The sequence below is a fragment of the Leucoraja erinacea genome, chromosome 3, assembly GCF_028641065.1.
Source record: "Leucoraja erinacea ecotype New England chromosome 3, Leri_hhj_1, whole genome shotgun sequence".
Lineage (NCBI taxonomy): Eukaryota > Metazoa > Chordata > Chondrichthyes > Rajiformes > Rajidae > Leucoraja > Leucoraja erinaceus.
In genome coordinates, this window is record NC_073379.1 from 58,552,406 (window position 1) to 58,565,990 (window position 13,585).

The 13,585-nt window shown below is 44.9% G+C and overlaps 1 protein-coding gene across 1 annotated transcript; it reads left to right on the forward strand.

Annotated features, from left to right (window-relative positions):
- Positions 1-11,017: 11,017 nt before the first annotated feature.
- LOC129693922 (uncharacterized) lies at positions 11,018-12,325 on the forward strand. The gene has a single exon (XM_055630659.1). It carries the CDS (start codon positions 11,095-11,097, stop codon positions 11,911-11,913), a length of 819 nt encoding a protein of 272 aa, XP_055486634.1. The 5' UTR covers positions 11,018-11,094; the 3' UTR covers positions 11,914-12,325.
- The last annotated feature ends 1,260 nt before the right edge of the window (positions 12,326-13,585 follow it).

The following is a 13,585-nucleotide window of genomic DNA, read 5'->3' on the forward strand; positions in this document are numbered from 1 at the left end:
CATTGGCGCAGTCCTTCTCCAGACACGGCAGCCGGGAGTCAGAAACACAGCTTAGCTCAGTGTAGGGCGGACGTTTGGAGCCTGGGAACACGTCGAAGCTGCTGACTTGGCCTCCCAAGCCGAATGCCACATTTTATTTCTAATACTAACAATTTTAATTTTGTTAAGATACATGCTAACAAAATGTATAACGACAAGCCAACAACTACAAACAATTAGTATTGCACCCGGATTTATGCAGTACATAAATACAGCCGGGTATAGTGTAGACAGAAGTAACTGCAGATGCTGGTTCACAAAGAGTCTGAACAAGGGTCCCAACGCGAAACTTCCCTTGCCATGTCTTCCATAGAGGCTGCTTGAGCTGCTAAGTTTCTTTAGCAATTTGTAACTTTTATTAACAACTGGGTATCTATATTTTCAGGTTTATGTGATCTAACTGACAAAATAGAGTTTTTTTTTAAAGAGGAAACAGAAGCCACCATTTCAAGTAGAGAGGTGCAAGCAGTTCAGTTCTTAAACGAAAATACGCCGCGTATCCCGTGAAACGAAGGGCAACTACGAATGGCTGTGGAACTTCCTGGCCTCTAGTCATGGACAAGTCCCAACTGCACTCTGATATTTGACTCCACACGCATTCCAGAGGCAGAATGCGTATTCGATATAGTTCCAGCCGAACATGAAACGATCCAGGTTTTTCTGTCCAATTTATTTTTTTGCAGTCAAGGAAAAGATTTCAGTGGTCATGTGCTGCTCTCTGGTGGTGGTTTGAAGGATTACTGGAGACGCATTTACCCGCTCACCAGTCGAGCCGGGTCTCCAATCTGGCACACCCAAGCTTGAATTGCACGACTCTCGTCCTTAATTGCTTTGGTCAAGAAAAAAACACTGACCACCCATCAATATTCGAGCTGTATTTTAGTAGTTGCACTTCTAATTGTTAAAAAAAAGGAGGGGAAAATAAACTCCTCTAAACATATAATTTGAGGTTAATTTAATCAATTTACAGTTAGTGTAATACGCAAATGAAACGGAAAAACAATGTTCCGTTATTATTTTAATTTAGGAAGGAAATGTGAAGGTAAACACGCCCAGCCAGTCATCTTCCACCAGAGCTGGAAGAATCGGCGAGTACGATCTGTTATAAACTAGTAAGAGTAAGGGAAGGAGAGGCGGAGCGAAGGCTTGTGACAGATGAACGTGAAAGCTATTAGGCATATAGCTGAGCTATAAGGCATGACGTAAAAGAAGAGGATCGTAGAAAGATTAGAATTGTAACGAAACGTGATGAATGGGTTACAGTGTTCTTCTGGGCCCACAAAACATTAGCGAGAGTTTGGTTGGCGGAGCCCACTATCAATGCCGTAAAACATCCCAATCAAGTGGCAATTTTATTTCTAAATCGAGCGAAAAAGATTGCAAAAAAGTTGTGAACATTACCCAGTCAATCACCGGCTGTGACCCCCCCCCCCCAGCCCATCGAAGGGATTTTCCGAAGTCGCTGCCAGCGTCATCAGAGATCCACACCACCCTGGCCATATACTCATTTCACTCCTGCCATCGTGAAGGAGGTACAGGAGCCTGAAAACTGTAACGTCCAGATTCAGGAACAGCTTAAACACCACGACCTCAAATAAACTCTGAACTACAATAGACTATTATTGTTATTATTGCATTATTATTGGGGTTTTTTGTGTACATATATATCTTATATTACAAAAAATCTGTTCTTGACCGGCTTTGGCGATCTGTGCTGCGATTTCCGAGAGAACGCTGCCACCTACGGCCGTCATTTTCGGCCACCTCGCTCAGAGCCCCCCTCCGCCGCATGTGTGCCGAGGATTTTTCCCGTTGATGAAATATGACAGAGATATTAATGTTTTTACAAAATTCCCCATTCTCTCTGCTGCCCCTGCTGGAGGGAGGGGGAGGGACTATAAAACCAGGAAGTGGTGTGCCTCAATCAGTCTCTGCAAGTGGTGTGCCTCAATCAGTCTCTGCAAGTGGTGTGCCTCAACCAGAGCTCTGAATGACATGGAACAAATGTCTACAGCACTGTGAGTACCCTTAATTTGGTTTGAAAATGAAAATATGGTTAGTTTGAGGTAAAAAAAAGCACTGCCTGCAAATGGTTGTTTGGGTTTGGGTTGAAGTAAAAAGGCATTCTCTCTCTCTCTCTCTCTCTCTCTCTCTCTCTCTCTCTCTCTCTCTCTCTCTCTCTCTCTCTCTCTCTCTCTCTCTCTCTCTCTCTCTCTCTCTCTCTCTCTCTCTCTCTCCTCTCTCTCTCTCTCTCTCTCTCTCTCTCTCTCTCGCTCTCTCTCTCTCTCTCCCCCTCTCTCTCTCTCTCTCTCTCTCCCTCTCTCTCTCCCCCTCTCTCTCTCTCTCCCCCTCCTCTCCTCTCTCCCCCCTCTCCTCCCCCGCTCTCCCCCCCCCCTCCTCTCCTCCTCCCCCCCCCTCCTCTCCTCCTCCCCCCTCCTCTCCTCTCTCCCCCTCCCTCCTCCTCCCCTCCCCTCTCCTCTCCTCCTCCCCCTCTCCTCCTCCCCCCCTCCCTCTCCTCTCCCCCTTTCTCTCCAAGACACATCTCCTCCCCCTCCCTCTCCTCTAATCCCCCCTCTCCTAGTGAATTTCCTCCCCCCCCCCTCCCCCCCATCCTCAATGCTCTCCTCCTCAACCATCCAGTCCCTCCTCCCCCTTTCCTCCCTCCCCCCTCTCTCCAAATAGGCCCCCCTCTCCTCTCCTCTCATCTCTCCTCCCCTATTTTTCTGCCCCTCCTCCCCTCCATTGGAATTAATTGTTGTCCCTCCCCTAACACCCCCCTTTCCCCTCCCCAAAAGTCTGTACTACCCCTACCCCCTTATAACTCCTGTCCCCTTCCCCTCATTTCATGCAGGAGCCTCTTCTGCATAAGATCTCTCCATTCGGGAAAGACCCCTCCTCCCCCTCTCCCCCTCCCCCCTCCCCCCTCAAACCCTCTCCGACCAGATCTCTCTCTCTCTCTCCCCTCACTGTCACACTCTCTCTCTCCTCCCACCTTTTGGGGTAGCCCAAGGTGCTTTCTCTTCTCCTCCGAGTCCGAAGTCCCTGGCTATCCCTCTGCCCCCCTCTCTCTGTCTCTGGTGTCTCTGTCTCTGCCCCTAACCGCTCTCCCGCCCTCACTCTCTAGCCCTCCCCCCCCTCCCCCTCTAGATGTGACTGCAAGTTTGGGGCTATGTGTCAGTAGATAGGGTGGTTATGGGGTAAAAGGAGAAAATTAATAATATTAATATAATATCAAGGGGGGTAATTAGCGTGAGTGTGGGGGGGTGGGGATAGTTAGTGTGTGTGACGCTGCATGCCGCCTCCCCCCCCCCACAACCGCACGTTGGGGGAACAGACCCAACGAGTCTGCACTTGGTCTATTATATATATATAAATTGCAATAGTGCAGTATATATATATAATAGACCAAGTGGGACCCGTTGGGTCCCGATCACATGGGGGAGTCTTGGTCCCCCAACGCAACCTGTTCCCCAACGCAATATTGCAGCACTCCCCTCCCTCAGCAGTGGACAAAAAAAAAATCCGATTGCACTCTCCCTTCCTGCCGCAGCAGTTTCAAGACAAGATGAGACTTTTATAGAAATGTGTGTATTTGTGAGTATGTATATTCATCCACACAACTTTTTTCCCTCTTGTTTATTATATTGTTTACAGGGTACTATGTTTACATATTCTTTTGTGCTGCAGTAAGAATTTAATTGTTCTATCATGTGAACAGAGTTAATCGTGAATCCCAAATAATCCATAACTCGGGATGGTGTCAACTTGGATTTAATGGATGGATGAGAAACCCCAATCGCTCAAACAAGAGCTTGGTGGCTGAGACTGCTGAAAAAGCCAATTCTAGAGTTTTGCCTACAATAAAGATATTGTCCAAGTATGCCATTACTATGTGTTTTTGAGCTTGTAAAAGCGCAAGTACTGGTTTTAATAATTTAGTGAATAATCTGGGAGCTGAAGTCAAACCATTAGGCAATGCTCTAAACTGCCAGGCAATCCATTGCATTTTGAGTATTTTCGGTGATCCTTATGAATAGGCACCGAATAGTATGCATCTTTGAGACCTATGCATGCCATATAACATCCTTTGGAATTAATTGTTTGGCCGTACGAACATTTTCCATTTTGAAATGTCTGTACTGCACAAAGGTGTTGAGTTGGATTAAGTCAAGGATGATTCGGCATCCCCCATCTTTCTTTTGTCTTGTAAATATATTGCACACGAATTGGTGAGATTCATGATTCTACCTCAATTACCCTTTTTGAATATAATGACTGAATTTCAAATTGTACATCCAAACCGTCCTGTTGTGAACTAACAAAAGTTCAGTTTAGAGTATGCTGTGTGGGTGGAAGTGAATCAGAAAACTCAATTTTTAAACCATTTATACTGTGTAGTATAAACAAATCTGAATTTATCGAACGCCATTCATTCAAAAAGAAATGTAATCTCCCACCAACATGTGATTGACCCACACACCGCATGTTCCATAGAGAACCAGACCCACCTACCTCCATGGTTACTGGTGGACTTTTTTCACACAGAGAGTGGTGAATCTCTGGAACTCTCTGCCACAGAGGGTAGTTGAGGCCAGTTCATTGGCTATATTTAAGAGGGAGTTAGATGTGGCCCTTGTGGCTAAAGGGATCAGGGGGTAGGTACAGGATACTGAGTTGGATGATCAGCCATGATCATATTGAATGGCGGTGCAGGCTCGAAGGGCCGAATGGCCTACTCCTGCACCTAGTTTCTATGTTTCTATGTTTCTATGACCTGCCGAAGGCCGTGACCCAGGATGCTAGCAGGTTCACGATCCTTTGGGGTTTAACCTCCTGTCTTGATGCCTGCACCTATGTACCTCCAAATGGAGCTATTTACAGCCGGAACTGTTAGCGAGGCACAGTGGCTGGGCGTGTGGTATTTCATGGCCGCTTCCATCATTACCTGCTCCTGCAGCTGGTGAGAAGCCAGGTAATTGATGCTGGCCGCCAATTCTTCATCCAGTGGCTCGCCGATTAACGACGGCATCATAAACCAACACCATAGTTCACGCAGGTCTTGTGTCGTGGAGCATTCCCCCAACATACCACTGTAGTGCGAGCCAGCCGAGGACTGATGACCTACGCTCCCTTCCTTAGATAGGGAGATATACTGCAGCCCTGCACCAGGCGCTGCCGCGGGCCCCCTAGGCGCTGCCGCGGGCCGCCTAGACCCGCGTTGATATAACTCCTGTCCATGGAGTATATCATGCAGGAGCATCTTCTGCATAAGATGCTCCATTCGGGAAAGACGTCCGAAGACCCTCCCCGCTGGAGGAGGCAAACCCTTCCGACCAGACTCATCCGAGTTAACCGGCCTGTTGGACGTCTGTTTGGCCTTTCCAACTCTTGGGGTAGCCAAGGTGCTTTCTATGGGCACCGAGTCCGAAGTCACTGGCTGCGCTGCCAGCCGTGATGGTGAAACCGATTGCCGCCCGCTAACCGCAATCCCGCGGTCTTCCGTAGCGGTTCTCCCCGCGGCCCGTCTGGACTTCACCCTCACCTTGTCCATAGTTGTTTGTTCTCGAAAGCTGTAATAAGAACGAAGAAAACGACTGCAGACTAAGTTCAAGAACTTACCTGGAGGTCTTTAAACTTACTGCTGGAGGAGCGACGCGCCTACCAGCCAATCACGGGGCCATGCGTTAGACGTAATGACGCGCATGCGGGCTGGCGGGTTCTTTACGTAGTCACTCACTTGACTCCGAAGTATAATCTTGTGTTTCAGGAAGTCAGTTCATGTTCCCACTCAAAAAATAGAACACGCAATAGCATAGGATCCAGCCTTTTGGCAACAATGTCTGCGCAGAACGCTATGATAAGAAAGATACTGTCTGTGTCGAGTCAATAATTGCTATAAGACCAGTAAAAGGATTGACCAAGGACTACTTTGCCAAGCAGATGTTCCAAACATCTTCTGGAATAAGCCAGTATCTAGCAATGTGTATTTTGGTTAATGCGAGTGCTGAAATAGGTTTGTGCAAATAAATCGAAGTTTTGATTGAATGAATATGTAATGGAAACATATATGGATGGTTGGATAGCACTCCATGGAGAAAACGGATGCATGAAAGGTTGTGTGAGTGGTATGTGTGCGCACCTGTGTGTGAGGCACACTGACAAGGGCCGACTGTACAGTAGGATACAGCAGTGCTTGTGTGCATTGGGCGGAGATGGGAGGAGACCGGGAGGCTGAAAACTAACTGGAAATAATTGCGTTAAAAAAATTAACAACGATGTGTTGTGAAGCTTTGTTCCGCATTTACTGAAATAATATTCTCTTTTTATGCGAGAGCCGTCCACCAATTTGATACGAACGACCCCCGACTAAAATATAAATGACGTTATACAAAATTATTTGGGAAAGGCGATCAGTTAATGTTCCATTAGCATCTGTCAGCTGTCAAACATGGTTCAAAACCGCTGACAGCTACATGTTGGCTTCGGGGCATATATTAAGAATTATATTAATTCAATAAATTATATTAACTATATTAATTATAAGAATATATTAAGAATTGCCCTGTTCACCCTCTCTCTCTCTCTCTCTCTCTCACACACACACAAACACACGCACATACACACACATATAGAAAATCTCTCTCTCTCTCTATCTATCTATCTCTCTCTATCTATCTATCTATCTATCTATCTATCTATCTATCTATCTATCTATCTATCTATCTATCTATCTATCTATCTATCTATCTATCTATCTATCTGTCTATCTGTCTATCTGTCTATCTGTCTATCTGTCTATCTGTCTATCTGTCTATCTGTCTATCTGTCTATCTGTCTGTCTGCCTGTCTGTCTTTCAATATAGATATTCAAAGTCCATAATCAAAGCAACTCGAACCTTTAAAAGGACAACTTCTCAAAACTAGTAAGATTGTAGAGGGGAGGTGGAACGTCCGAATGGGTTCGCACTGAATTAAAGACAGGAGAGACAGGGGCATGTGTAAAATGTGGCAGTCGCTTATTAAAATGCAAAATTAAGTGGGTTTACAATTATTTGAACATATTCTCGGACGATTTCCCTGTTTGTGCACATTAATCAGTAGTCATTTCTATATGCTTGGGGAAAGATGCACATCTTCATGTCTGATTCCAGTGTTATTGATCGGCAACTTGAACGCCTCGGAGCGAAAAAGACTGCAAAAGGTTGTGAACACTGCTCTGTCCTCCCCACCATCGAAGAGATTTACCGGAGTCGTTGCTTCAAAAAGGCAGCCATCATCATCAGAGAACCACACCATCCTGGCCACATATTTCACCCCTGCCACCGGGAAGAAAGTACAAGAGCCTGAAAACTGTAACGTCCATGTTCAGGAACAGCTTCTTCCCTACAGCCATCAGGCTATTCAACACGACAACCTCAAATAAGCTCTGAACTACAATAGACTATTATTATTATTATTATTATTATTATTATTATTATTATTATTATTATTATTATTATTATTATTATTATTATTATTATTATTACTATTATATTGTTATTGCACTACTATTGTTTTTTTGTGTGTACGTATGTGTGCGTGTCTGTGTGTATATATATATATATATATTTACTGTGTACTATGTCTACATATTCTGTTGTGCTGCAGCAAGTAAGCATTTCATTGTTCCATCTGGGACATGTGACAATAAAACATTCTGGAATCTTGACTCTTGAATGCAGATAGACACAAAATGCTGCAGTAACTCAGCGGGACAGGTAGCAGTTCTGGAAAGAAGGAATAGTGACGTTTCGGGTAGAGACCCTTCTTTAGACTGAAGACGGGTCTCGACCCGAAACGTCACCCATTCCTTCTCTCCAGAGATGCTGCCTCTCCCGCTGTGTTACTCTAGCATTTTGTGTCTATCTTCGGTTTAAACCAGCATCTGCAGTTCGTTTCAACAACACATCTAAATGTATGATTCCAGTCTTATTGATCAGACTACTCGCTGTATTTCTTCCTTGGTGTCGACGAGTGAAATATCTCTTCTCGGGATAGGGGCCTGTCCCCGGCCAGCCAATGAGAAAAGTCGCCTCTTGCTCTGCCGATCAGTATTTAACAGGAATTGAGCAAGTGGTAAACAGAAGATAGATACAAAAAGCTGGAGTAACTCAGCGGGACAAGCAGCATCTGCGGAGAGAAGGAAAGAAGGTAAACACAGCAGGTTAGCTTGATCGGGCGATACAAGAAAAGCGATATCGGTCCCTCCACCCGTTATTCACTTCATATGAGCACTGTTTAAAAAAAAAGTCAATTATTGTGGTTTGCATCTGTTACCACCACGCAGGTAAAGTTCCAATGACTGGGTTTTCGTGAAACGCACTGTTTGCAAAATCAGCGGCAAATATTCAGAATACCAATTATGTCTGGAGATACCCTCTCTTCTCCAGAGAATTGCCTGGCTCGCTGAGCTACTCCAGCACTTTGTGTCTATTATATGGCTAGAACAGAAACGTAAAAAAAAAAAAAAATGTTTGTGTGTTGTGTGATCTTTTGATGATTATCTTTGCAAACCTGTTGTGCTACAGTTGCAATTAAGAATTTCATTATTCTGTCTCGGGACATATGGCAATACAATAATCTTGATTCCTTAGAACCCTGAAAGATTTTGCCCAGGATAGACATGGCAACGCTTTAAATGTTTTCCTACCTCAGTGAGATTCCCTTTGGTTGATGCGTTGGGCTTCGTGGGACCGCGGGCAAACGATGTGATCGAAGATTGTCAAGTTGATTATTGGACTTGGCGAATATTCATGGCTTCACCGACCGATGTGGAATATACCAGTCTCATCCACTTAAATTCTTGTCAACTTCATCTCCCCGTTGAGTTCAACGAATTGAATAACTTTTTTTAGAAACTAAGAATATGGTCGAAATATATTTATACGAATTAAACCAGCATATCCCTTACAGCCCATTTAACTGTCTAAGATACATTATAATATCAACTAAGACTTATCTCTGCCTTACGTTATAACAGCATTGGACTAAAGTAAATGAAATATGATTTGTTATAGAGGTTCTTGCCATTCTGCACTGAACAACCATGAATCCTCTCCGAACCACCTTGAAGTCCGTGGAGAAAAGTCTCCGGGTTCCCAAGTGTGCGCGGTGTAGGAATCACGGGGTGATCGCCTGGCTGAAGGGACACAAGCTGCTCTGTCCATTCCGAGACTGTTCCTGCGCTAAGTGCATCCTGATCTCGGAGAGACAGCGGGTGATGGCGGCGCAAGTGGCTCTGAAGCGGCGGCAGGCGGCCGAGGAAGTAGTCGCCCTTGGTCTCCGGGCCTGCTCGCCGCTTGGCTGCCTCCCCCCAGGACCAATATTCCCTGAAGGAATCGCAAACATCTACAAAGCAGAAAATTCAGGTGCGTCAAATTAACAGAGCATTTCGAAACAGTTTAAATGTGTTCGAATTAATTAAATACTGAAAATAAGGCTTGGTCAGTCTGAAGAATCCCGTGGGGCGGCACGGTGGCGCAGCGGTAGAGTTGCTGCCCTTTTTACTGCGCTTGCAGTTCCGTAGACCCGTTTCGATCGCGACCTCAGGTGCTGCATGTACTGAGTTTGTCCGTTCTCCCCGTGACCGCGGTGGGTTATCCCCGATTTAGGTTTAGCTTGGTGAAGTTGTAAATTGCCCCTCGTGTGTGTAGGATAGTAATGTGTGCGCACCTCGGTGGGCGCTGTATCTCTAAACTAAACCTGCAACGTGTAAGAAAGAACTGCAGATGCTGGTTTAAACCGAAGATACACACAAAAAGCTGAAGCAACTTCTCTGGAGGCAGCATCTCTGGGGAAAAGGCATGGGTGACTTATCAGGTCGATACCCTCCTTCAGACCGTCACATTTCCCTCACAAATGTTGTCTGACCTGCTGAGATCCTCCAGCGACGTTTTTATTCACGATTCTAAGTTGCCAAATCTCTTAAAAATTGAATGCTTGAAATAATATTTGTATTCTGATTATGTATAAACAGCTATAATGTTTAAAATATGTCAACTATATTGTTTTGAGTACCATCGTGCAACATACACATTTAAATTCCTCAAAGAGGCATAAATCATCGAAAATAATTTATACAATTGTTATAATCATAAATTTAGAAACATAGAAACATAGAAAATAGATGCAGGAGTAGGCCATTCAGCCCTTCGAGCCTGCACCGCCATTCAATATGATCATGGCTGATCATCCAACTCAGTATCCCGTACCTGCCTTCTCTCCATACCCCCTGATCTCTTTAGCCACAAGGGCCATGTCTAACTCCCTCTTAAATGTAGCCAATGAACTGGCCTCAACTACCTTCTGTGGCAGAGAGATCCAGAGAATCACCACTCTCTGTGTGAAAAATGCTTTCCTCATCTCGGTCCTAAAGGATTTCCCCTTTATCCTTAAGATTATAGAGGTGATGTAAACGTTGTCAGTAATATTTAAATAGTCCCTAATGTTTAGGGAGTGGTAAGAAAGTGTGATTACATAGAACTAGTGTGAACAGGTCAACGGTTTAGACTCGGTGGACCGATTTTTGTTGTTTTAGTTTTAGAGATACAGCATGGGAACAGGCCCTTGGATCAACCAAGTCCACGCCGATCAGCGATCGCCCGCACACTGGTTACATTTTATCCCGCTTTTGCATCCTACACACTAGGTTATATCTTACAAAGGTCAATTAACCTACAAACCCGCACGTCTTTGGGACGTGAGAGGAAGCCGGAGTAGCATATGGAAACCCACACAGTCACAAGGAGAACGTGCAAACTCCACACAGACAGCACCCGCAGTCAGGATCGAACCCGGGCCTCTGTCGCTGTGCGGCAGCAGCTCTACCGCTGCGCCTCTGTGCCGCCCTTTATGTTTGTTTCTGAAAGGTCCATTTCCATGCTACATCTCTTATCAGCGCCCTTTGTGAGAAGACATATTTTTATGTACGTCAGTTCTAAATAAGCGGCCCTTGAAAATATGTCCCCTGGTTCAAGGCTCTTTCGCGAATGAAAACATCTCGGCTTTGGCCTTGGCATGTCTCATTGGGATCTTACATCTTTCAAAAAGATCACTCCTATTCTTCGAAACTCACGTCCCAAAGTGCACAGGTGTCCTATTTCAAAGCAAATCAGTCCCACCCATAGGATTCGCGTTTACTGTCTATTCTATGGAGGAAAGTCATCATCCAGCAATTTACAATGTTTTGTTTTTAAACATTCAGATCAACTCAGGATGGCTGTGCTGAAGAGCGAGACAAGCGCAGTTCAAGTGGACGAATTGGGAAGTCAGTTCAATTGTTCCGAGAAATTGAACCGGACGGACGAGAGAGGTAGGTTTCCCTTCAGCTCCGTGCTCGCCACGCAGAGCAGAGGGATGCAGGCCCGCCGAGCCAGACTGAGACCCATCGAGATACTTCAGCGACTCTTCCCGTCTGAGCAGCAATCAGCCCTGGCTTTACTTCTCCAAGGCTGCAACGGAGACGTGGCGACGGCGATAGAGTACTTCTTGTCAGCCGGGGATGCGGTGATGAACGTTCACCTCGTGTCCCGGGTGAGTGAACTGTGTCCTGCCAGTAACCCAGCGAATGGAATCAATCCTCAGCCGGTTAGAAAGCTGAACTTTGGAGGCATAAACTCGGCATTCACTCCTCTGCACAGTCCGGTCACAACCGACGCAGTTTTCCGGTACAGAAGGTCCACTGTATCTCTCGCTATGGACTCGAGAAATCCACTCTTCTCCTCATATACATTGCCTGTAGTCGGGTACTCGCCAATGGGTCTTTTACTGCCGTGCAGTCCAATTCCAACCTGCTTTTCCAGCACTTCTGGCGGATACCATCCGGATAACCAATAAGTCAGGCAGCAGTACTTATAACTGGCAAGAGTTATTTCAATACGTTAAAAAGATCAGCCTGACGATAAAAATCAAAAATAGCGTGACAGTAAATCCGCGGAAGCAGTTTCTCACGCGATTGGTGTGTTGAAAAGGTCTAATTTAATCTATTTTAATGTTATGGAGAATTTGAACATAGAATGCCCATTCAAAAGTCAGAGAGGCATGAAATTGGCAATTGTAATAACAATAATATAACATTCTTAGTTTCCTAGAATGGCGACAAAGTCGCATTACTAAAGAATCCTTGTACAATATTGCAGAAACACGCCGAATGTCATTAGCTGAACGTAGAAACAAGGAATTGCAGATGTTGGGTTACAAAGAAAAAGACATAGAGTGTTTTAGTAACTCAGTGGGTCAAGCATCATCTTTGGAGAATATGGTGGGTGACGGTTCCGATCAGGACATCTGATCGTGTGATGGGGGAGGGAGGGACGAAGAAAACAAGAAAGCTGGAAGAAAGGAGGGGGCAAGAAATAGGTTCCCAGTTAATAGGAGAAAGGCCACAGGTAAAGACACAAGATGTGAGAAAAAAGGATTGAAGAGTTGTGAATTGTGAAGCTAGAGGAAGGAATGTAGCTGGAAGGGGAAGTCAAAGAGAGAAATTAGTCCAAGTCCAGGTTGGGCAACAGGGGAATAGGGGAGGGGTAGGGGTGGAGGGGAGATTATATAGTTATGTAAAATTGGAGAATCCAATGTTCATACTGTTGGTTATCACTGGCTCTAGGTCCGCCAAGACTTGCTGGATCTCCCGGTTGCTAACCATTTTAACTCCTCTTCCTATTCCCAATCTACCCTTTCTGCCTTGGATCTCCTCCATTGCCAGGGTGAGGCCACACACAAACTGAAGTAATAACATATCATATTCCACTTGGGTAACTTACAACCCAACAGTAGGAGATGAACATTGAATTCACCTATTTTAGGTAACTACATAACCCCTCCCCACTTGTCCCCACCCCTTTCCCTGTGCCCCATTTGTCAGCACAATTAAATAATATCTCCCTTTAATGGCTCAGATGAGAAAATGCCACCTGATCTGTGGATCAACTTTTCGCTTTCTCTGGTGTTTCTTTACCTGAACATTCAATGACATTGTGTCGCACAAAGAGATATTATTGATTTCTCTAACTGCAAGAAACCCTGCATCACATCTCTCTCTGTCCCTCCCCCATCCTAGTCATCGTACTAGTTTTACTGTCATCCTGTTTAGTTCCTCTGTTTACTAGTTGCCTCCGATGCCACAACCCAACAATGGTCTTTTGTATGGCCCATTTCCTTGATTATCTGTGCTTTTTTGCATCTCTTTCATTCATTTGTCCTAAGTACTGTCTATATCTTTCGTTCCCCTTTCCCCTGATTCGCAGTCTGAAGAAGTCTCAACTCGAAACGTCACCTATTCCTTTTTTTGAGATGCAGCCTGACACGCTGAGTTACTCCAGCTTTTTGTTTCTGTATTGACTGAGAGATGCAAAAACATTTCATGTTTTGTCTGAGAGATAGGTTTTAAGCAACATCTTAAACAAGGAAAGAGAGAGGTAGGGAGAATGAGAGTTTGAGGAAGAGAATCAAAGAGCTAAATATACTCAGTTTGAATATCTAAAACTAACTGGTCATTTTAAATTTTGTG